At 44.4% G+C, this 9,516-nt stretch overlaps 1 protein-coding gene across 1 annotated transcript; it reads left to right on the top strand.

Annotated features, from left to right (window-relative positions):
- Positions 1 to 6,104: 6,104 nt before the first annotated feature.
- Positions 6,105 to 7,815, top strand: LOC112340684 (flavonoid 3'-monooxygenase-like). Its single transcript, XM_024659488.1, has 2 exons — positions 6,105 to 7,109; positions 7,168 to 7,815. Exons 1-2 carry the CDS (start codon positions 6,195 to 6,197, stop codon positions 7,765 to 7,767), a joined length of 1,515 nt encoding a protein of 504 aa, XP_024515256.1. The 5' UTR covers positions 6,105 to 6,194; the 3' UTR covers positions 7,768 to 7,815.
- Positions 7,816 to 9,516: the final 1,701 nt, after the last annotated feature.

Genomic DNA, 9,516 nt, shown 5'->3' with positions numbered 1-9,516 from the left:
TCCCCGGGTTAGATTGGACTTAAGGTTTGGCTACACTCCCAGCAGGCACAAGCAGCCAAGCACACCAAGCCTCCAGGTTCTTAACACCCCTTGGTACCACAAGACTTGATCATAGGACCCTCTAAATCCCAAGTCTTGGGTGCAACACTTGCTTCGGGACACCGGGGCGAAACACTGTGGCATAACGGCCCAATATGGGTACCTCTACCCCCCCACTTCCATCCCGAAGGAAGGCCCAATCCCCTAGGAAGGGCGAGGATCAATGAGCCACATGGTACTCAAGTGAGGCACCACTCCACATGAGCCGGAAGCACCACAGTCGGTTTCCCTTTCGGGAGTGGGAGCTGCTCTTGAGCACTTCCTGGGGTGGCCCCTTCGGCACCACCCAAGTCCCTGCTCACTCCCACCCAAGTCTCAACCTCGGCCCCAGTCTCAACCTCAAGTCAGTTTGGAAGCACCACTGAAGAGTTCCTTCAAGACTGGTTCCTAGACCTCACTATCCCTACTATACTTTTGGAACCGCCTGCAGCCCCCCCCCCCCCCCCCCCCCCCCGGGAGACGCACGCTTTGGGCTTTCACCCCTTGACCTGTATTAGTACTCGGACTCGGACTCGATCTCGGACCCGACTTCAGACTCAGTCTCGGACTCGATCTCAGACCCGACTTCGGATTCGGTCTCGGACTCGATCTCAGACCCAACTTCGGATTCGGTCTCGGACTCGATCTCGGACTCGATCTCGGACTCAATCTTGGACTCGACTTTGGACTCGACCTCGGACTCGGTCTCGGACCCAATTTGGATCTCAGACTCTGTCTCGAACTCGTCTCGAACTCGGTCTCCGATTCGGCCTCGGACTTGATCCTGGACTCTATCTCGAACTCGGTCTCAAAGTCAGTCTTCGACTCGATCTTTGACTCGGTCCCATCCGATGAACTCTTTGTCATTTTGGTCATGCTTTTGGGGATCCTTTAGCCTACGACACCTTGGAGAGTTGGTTCCTTACAGTCGCATCTCCGGCTAATAGAAAGACCTGCGCAGCTTCTCAGTCACATGATGATGTCCCATATACCCACCTAGAACAGGAGAATCATGGTAGGCATGGAGAAACCGCAAAATAAAGACAGAAGGCACCACCAGCCATAAATGATCATCAGGATCCATCCTCACAAAATAAAGAAGGCCATCTTTAAGGCGATATTGAGAATGTAAATGTCGGAAAGGGAAATCATCAGCAAATGATCCAAGATTCTCAAATGCATCTCGAAGCTTTCAAATCCATGGCTCAATCTTTTGAGCTTTGTGAACCTCATCAAGAGAAGGTAGATCTTGCTCTGTGCTTTGTGGACACTAAACGTCAAGTACAACAACTGCCAACGACACAGAATCCTCGTTTAGAAAATCCACAGATTCTGGAACAATAGGCTCATCAGAAACATGAGAAGAGAGTGGAGAAGGAAGAGGAGCTCGAGAAAGGGCATCAGCATTAACCATAGAACTCCCTAGATGATGAACAACATCAAAATCATATATCTGAAGCTTCAAAGCCCACCGAGCAGTACGACCAACCAGGCTCTTCCGCTTCAATAATGAAGTAACGGCAGCATGGTCACTTTCAAGTAACGTCCGAGAACCATGTAGATATGCATGAAGTTTCTCAAAACCCCAAACTGCCGCTAAACACTCCTTCTCTATCGTGGAGTAGTTCACCTCTGTTGGTTGTAACGTATGGCTTATATATGCAATGGGATGATGCTGACCAAACACACTCGGGATTTCTTGCATTAACACACCTTCAAAACCAATATCAGAAGCATCCACGCGCAAAATAAAAGGTCAAGTGTAGTCAAGATATGCCAAAACCGGAGGAGTCGTCAATACCTCTTTAAGATCCACAAACACCCGCTCACAATCTGAAGACCAGATGAAAAATGACGTTGATAACTTCAGCAACGCTTGCAATGGTGCAATGCAATCAGAAAAATGATCCACAAAACGACCGAGATACTGCACCTTGCCTAGGAAGTACTGCATATCATTCACACACTTTAGAGTAGGGAACTTTAGAATGGCTACAAGTTTGTCAGGATCAACTTGCAAACCCTCACGAGAAATACGGTACCTAAGATAAGTTGTGTCCTTAGACCCAAACATGCACTTCGACTACTTCAGCTTTAAACCAACGTCCTGTAGCCAATCCAACACTTTACACACATAACGAATGTGCTCCTCCCATGTCCCTCAGAGTGAATCAAGACATCATCAATGAAGTCAGCAATCACCTCTAGCATATCACAAAGAACCTAGTCCATCATCCGCTGGAAAGTTGCTGGAGCATTGTTCAAACCAAAAGGCATCACCAAGAACTCGTACAAACCAAACGGTGTACGAAAAGCAGTCTTAGGAATATCTTCTTCAGCCATTGGTACTTGCCAGTACCCAGAAGCAAGATCTAGCTTCGTGAACCAACGACTTCGCCCCAGACAATCCAAGAGATCAGCAGTGTGAGGAAGAGGGTACACATCCGGGATCGTCACTTCATTTAATGGACGATAGTCGATGCAAAAACGAATACTCCCATCAGGCTTCGTCACAAGATGAGGTTCACATGCCCAAGGACTCTGCGACTTCCGAATAACACCCTTCTCCAACATCTCCTTGACGTTTGCACGTAAAATCTTGATCTCCTTGGGTGACCGACGACGAACAGGAACCTTGATTGGACGAACATCCCTGGTTGGAATTGGATGACGTGTGGCAATCTTGGCCCCAAACGATAGGTCAAATTCAAAGAGATCAGAATACTCCTTCATGAGTCAGTCAACAACTGCAACACAAAGATCGTCGGAGGGATCGGAAAAGGGAAGAGCAGAACAAGATGGAAACACAAGAGGAAATAGTGGGGGAACAAAAGTAATGGAAACAAAGGTAGAAATAAAGGGACGAAGAGGTACGGAAGTGAGAGGATTGAATGAAACATAAGGAAGTATGAGACAAGGGGGAGAAACCTCAAAATCACATTTGGCATGATTGCACTGCAACCAATCCATACCAAGAATGAGGTTAAAAGTTTGACTCGGCACCACCCACAACAACTGTAGCTCAAGCTTGAGATCGCCCACATGCACAACCAAGTCTACCTCATCTCGTGCACATGCATGTGTATGGCTATTGCCATAAAGAATAAAAACTGGGTCTGCTGCATAACACAAGTGTAGATGACAACGTGTGGCAACAGGTCGAGCAATAGAAGATAAACTTGAACCTGTATCAACTAACACGGAGAGAATAATAGGAGACCTTTTGTTATAAAAACGAGCTTGGAAAGTGAACACTAGATGAACCGGTGCCGAGTGAACCCCTTGATGATACTCCCAAAAGAAAGATGGAGGGGTCACTAACTTATTTGTGCAAGGTCCCTCCGTTACTCGTGCGAATCCTCGTTTCTCGAATGCACCGCGGTGTCCAAACCTTCCACTGCAATAGCACCAACGGGACATTGCTAACGCCAAGGTCTCCACCCAGAAAATGGAGGTCGCCAATCTGGAAAGCATCAACAACGCCAATAAGTATAACCAACTTCATCACACGCCTAGCAATGCACATCACAGCCACGACCATGTCCTCGCCCTTGTCCTTGGACTCAAGTAGCAGCAGCATCAACCTCCATTGGAACAAGACCATCACTTAGAAGAAGTGGAGCTGAAGGACGTGCAGCGAGAAGTGGAAGAGGCGATGTCTTATAACTTTGTGCCAAGCGAAGAGTATCGTCAAGGGTGGCAGGAGTAAGTGCATGCACAAGTCCGACAAGATCTTGACAAAGTGCTGGCCACAACATTCCTAGCTTGATCCGCTCCGACATATTAAGCTCCGCACAAAGCAAAAGACTTCGGAAACGAATGCCAAATTGCATTACCAACTCAGATGGCCTTTGGCAAAGATGATGCAATTGTTGGAAGGCATCATCACAATTGTCGGCATGTCCGAAGGCACGTTTGAGGATGTCCGGAAGAACACTCCAATCCCCACGAGTGGCCGTGCTCAATCCATTGTACCACTGCAATGCCGTCCCTTAGAGACACGTGGGAAACTCACCCAAATGTTGAGCATTATCCCAAGAATGATATGTGGCAATCACCGTGAAGTGATCAAACCAATGGTACACATCATCCCCAGGATTCCCACGAAAGAACTTCGACCAAACACAAGGATTGGCACCAAGAGCAGGAGGAGTTGGACCACGTGTCGTGAATGCTGCCATCAATTGAGTTTGGTTGTTCAATTGCAAGCACATAGCATCAAGCAATTGGACCAACTACTGCTCTAGAGTCAAAGGAGGAGATTACTTATCTGCCATGAAGATAAACGAAAAAGAAAGAGCAAAAGAAAAGGAAAATGCTAGAAAGAAATGGTAGATCTAGACAATCCAAAAAGCTAGATCAAAATCTAAATCCTGAAAGGGAAGAACAAAAAAAAGGAAATGGAAAAAGCTAGATCTAGACAATACAAAAGCTAGCACTCTTCAGGGATAATCAAAAGTGCCCCTCAACTCCATCAATGTAAGTGCATGGAAAGGGAATACAGAAATGTGCATATTAATTAGCCCAAAAACCCTAACTTATATACAAGAGCAAGTGGTCCGGATTGAAACCAATCCGACGGCTACCAAAATCCCACTACGCTAATATTAGTATACTGCATTGTAACCGTACACTTGGCCCTCACATCAAAAAATTAAAAATTATTCTTAAAACACTAAAAAGTTGTGTGTGTGTGTGTGTGTGTCATTTGCAAAAGGCTATTAAAAATTTTTGCTTCTAAATTTCTATTTTATCTATGTATTAAATTGTTGAGGTGGCTATAAACAAAATTTATAGGAAAGTAAATAGAGGTACTTTAAGGATATATATAATTCTTTAAAAAAATGCAATAAGCACTCTATATTTAAATAAAATCTATCATTATGGAAAATTTAAAATGCTACATGAAGATGCAAAAACTATATAAGGATTAAGAATTATCACTTTAGCAGTGCTGAGGATTTTAACTATAGTATCTTTTAAAAAGTTTTGCAGACATTTTAATTTTAATATTTCTTATAGATTTACCCTATAAAGGATTTTTTACATTGACAATAATCATAAATACTAAAAGTTGTGAAATTTGTGGTAGCCACCCTAGAGGAGAAGAAGAATAAAAATTTCTATAGGAAAATAAAAAGAGATAAGCTTAAGTTTTTTTATAACAAAGTTCTTTACAAAGAGTGGATTGAAGATTCCTTCTTATATATCAAAATAAAAAGTGCTTAGAATTCAAAGATGGTTAAAATTTTAAACTCTTGTTTGGTTTTAAGTTTTATCATTTTAAACTGATATTTGGTGAAATGGCATAAAAGTTTTTACTACAATTAAATTTATTTATTTATTTTATGTACATATTTAATTTTATATATTTATATATATAGACATACACACACACATACATACACACAACTAAGTGTTAAATATATAGAAGTGAATAGAACATTGTTACAGTTATCATTACAACTTTTACATATGAAGTTAATACCCACTTATAAAAAATTTAAATTTAAATAAAAACTTTATAATCTTTAACATTATAGATATTACAAGCATATATTTTCTTAAAACAGATTGAGCTATTTTAATACTAGTCTCATTGCTTACATCCTGTTGTAGTGTTATATATTATTAATGGTAAAACATTAAATCCTAAGAATACTTTAAAATATTATTATTTATTGGTGTAATTATTTAATATAATTATAAATTTTGTGAGCTTGTCCATGGAGTTTTAAATTTTTATTAACAGAAATTTAAAGTTAATAAATGAAAGAATTTCACAGACAAGGGACAAGGAGAATCTGAGTATTTAATTAAAACAAAACATTTGAATGGTCCTATGGATGTTGACACTGTGATTTCTGCCCAGTTTTCTAAATGTCAAAGTGAAGAAATTCAACCACCAATCTGCACTTTACAGAAAGACAAATCAAAACATCTTAGACATTTCCTTCTCAATCTCTAAGAACATGCAATTGATCTTGATGCTTGCGGACTTTCCATTCATAGGAATTTTTCCAAATATAAATTAATCTCACAATTATAGTATAAGTTCAAGACACATCTCTTCCACTCTTTTCTCTTATCTTCTTCTCATCTCTCAAAGGAATCCCATGGATTCTCTTCTCTACTCCAGCGTTTGGTACTACTGGACGACTTGTCTGTGCTTGGCGATCGCATTCTTTGCGCTGCTCAATCTCTACTCGAGGAAGAAGGCGCATAGCAATCTTCCACCCGGTCCCTTTTCCTGGCCTCTTGTTGGATCACTGCCCTCTCTCAGCCGCTCCAGGCACCGCTCTCTCCATCGTCTCGCCAAGAAGTATGGACCGATCATGTATATGGAGCTGGGAAGCCGTCCTCACGTAATTATCAGCAGCCCCGCGATGGCCAGGGAGGTTCTCAAGGATCACGATGTCGAGTTTGCGAGCAGGCCCCAGTTCCACACCTTCTTCAAGAACGTAAGCCACGACTACAATGATCTTGTGTTTGCTCCTCACGGCGAGCGCTGGAAGATGCTGCGGCGAGTGAGCGGCACGGAGATCTTCGCCACCGGGAGAGTGAACCACTTCTCTGGGATCCGCAAGCGCGAGGTTGCGGCGTTTGCCTCGATCATCGAGAAGTCGGTGGCTGCCGGGGAGGCGTTTGATCTCACCGCGCTGCTCCACGGGCTCTTCACCAACTTGATGACGTCGGTTCTCTTCGGCCAGAAGTTCTATAACTCGGACACCCCTGTCACCCGAGAGGCCGAGGCTTATCGCGCTGTGTGGGACACGATCATCACGGAGTCGGAGCGGCTGTACATCGGAGACTTCATCCCTGCGCTGCGATGGGTCGACAAGATCAAGAGGAGCGAGCACAGGCTGAAGAACCAGATCATACCGGCTGTGGAGAACTTCCTAAACGCGATCGTCAAGCAGCACAAGGAGAGCTTCGTCGCGGAGAATCCTCCCAGGGACTTTGTGGACGTGATGCTCTCACTGGGTGGCGAGAACAAGCTGGACGACATGGCGATCATCGCACTCCTCCAGGTAAGGAGAAAAAAATCTCTTCTTGCTCGCTAAGAACTCGTGCTCGATTCCATGATAGACTCTTCTCTTAGCTGGGACGAACACCTCCAAAGGCACTGTGGAGTGGGCGATGGCCGAGATGATACGCTGCCCCGGCGTCCAGAAGAAAGCGCACGAAGAGCTCGACCGGATCGTTGGAAGGAACCGCTGCCTGGAAGAGTCAGACCTCAAAGATCTCCCTTACATCCAAGCCATCGTCAAGGAAGTTCTGCGCTTGCATCCACTGGCCACCACTGGCCTCCCACACAGCAATCCCGCGACCGCCCAGCTCGCCGGCTACACAATCCCGGCCAACACCACGCTGCTCGTCAATATCTGGGGGATCCATCACGACCCGGCGAACTGGAGCGATCCCGAGAGCTTCTGTCCAGAGCGATTCCTGGGCAGCGATCACAACGTCCTGGGGAGCCACTTCGATCTCATACCTTTCGGATCCGGGCGGCGCCGCTGCGTGGGAATACCGCTGGCGATTCCCCACGTGTCGCTCACGCTGGCCTATCTTCTGCATCGATTCGAGTGGAGGATGCCGGATGGGCAGGAGATTGACATGGAGGAGAAGACGGGGCTGGCGACCATGCCCGCCAAGCACCGGATTGTCTGCGCCACTGTGAGAAAATGAACAACTTTACGGATACCTTTAAAATATTCGTATTTGAAAATTAGGTTATCCCGAAATATTTCGCAAAACTTTGATGCTCCATAAAGGTAGAGGGTAGGGTTGGACAATTAAAGCTACGTCACACGCCCAGCTTGTGAAGACAACATGATTAGTTCTTGGAAGAACACCAAGTGGATTAGATGAGCTTAAGGTACAGCTCACGTTGATCATTTGTGGACCAGAATCAATAAATGTCTTCTAGTTCTGGGAAATTGAGAATGAAACATCTGGAATGTTTCCACTGATGTATTTTAGATTGTCTGAACTCCTTACGCCATGTATTCTGTAAAAGTGAAGATTGGGAAAGAAAATCGATCATGTCGCTCGGTTTGTGGATCTATCGCATATTGTAGACGGAAATCCAGACGACAAGTTCCCCTCTTTGTTTATTTTCAACATTCAGGTTTGTATCTATCTTCGTTTTTTATGGGTTTGATGACTTTTACTTTAGGTCCCTACGTACTCTGCCTCAATGTTTCCAGCTGAAAACAATGGCGAAGGTTTGAACTTGGTTTTCTATTACAGAATGTCGGAAGAGTTCAAGAGGAACGGCCCTCAGTATCTAAAAGACATGCTATCTGTGAGTCACTTGTTTTATAATCGCTTGTGAAGAATTCATTGTTTTGTTCCAGAAATTACTCGACGACGAACAGGAGAAGATCAGAGGCCTTGTTGGAGAGACAATTGTTTCGTTCAGGGAGAGGCTAAAGATTGTGGCCAGATTTTTGAATCCGGATGAGATACATCTCAGTGCTCCAGAGAAGAAGCTGGTCGTGACTTCAAATGAGAAGCCCGTTCTTTCCCGTCCACAGCACTCGTTTCACAAGGTCCGCTTTCGTTTTCTTAGCTAGATCGCATCGTTGTCATGGATGACTTCCATGATCCATGGTCCCGGCTACCTCGAAGTGGATTTGGACGTTCATCGCTTTAACTTCATTGCACAAAAGGCAGTGGAATCTTTCCGAGTGAGGCTGAAGCTGTGTGTTTTAGACATTGGCCTTACAATCCAGGTGAGTGGTAGTAGTCATTCACAAGTTTTCTTCCTTCGTCATGACTGTTCTTTGTTTTCTTCCTTCCAGGGAAACAAAGCGGAAGAGCTGCCAGAGCAAATGCATATTCTTTGTGGCTTTACAAAGTTTACAGGTTGCAGCTAATGTGCTACAAACGTGTGTGGGACACATTGTGCGAGCAAGCTATCCCTTTGGATGAGTTTTTCTCAAACTTTGAGCTCGATCTACAGGAGCTGTCCCTTAGCATAAGGTCACATATTGTTGACATAAAGCTAAGCTCTAAAGTAAGTGAATGCTATGTGAGTCGTTTTCTGATAAATAGCTGGTTTTGAAAAGGTGGATTGTTTAAAGGAATTACTCGGCGTTCTTTAAGAAAGTTGCACTGTCCTTCCTCTTGCTGACCAGCTATTGAAGCTAAGGTATGACTCGTTTGGAAATTCACCTCTATCGAAAAAACCTTTTGGTCTGCCAGATACGCGTGGCAAGTTGATCGCTCTTTAATTGGCGAGGAGGAGTTTATGTTTGACCCCGACTGGCTTGCATGACTCTCACGGCAAGCTCAAGGTCCGTGTATATTTGGAACTGCTCCTTCTAAGTGTGCTTCACCATATAGGTGGAGGAACTTCGATCTCGTTTGAATTCATGTGGACGATCTACCGTTTAGACAATTTTGGAGTTCGCAAGGTATAGTATAGTTCGC

The sequence above is a fragment of the Selaginella moellendorffii genome, unplaced genomic scaffold (assembly GCF_000143415.4).
Source record: "Selaginella moellendorffii unplaced genomic scaffold, v1.0 SELMOscaffold_69, whole genome shotgun sequence".
Taxonomy (NCBI): Eukaryota; Viridiplantae; Streptophyta; class Lycopodiopsida; order Selaginellales; family Selaginellaceae; genus Selaginella; species Selaginella moellendorffii.
The sequence above is the reverse complement of the archived record's forward strand: the minus strand, read 5'-3'. Positions and strand labels throughout refer to the sequence as shown.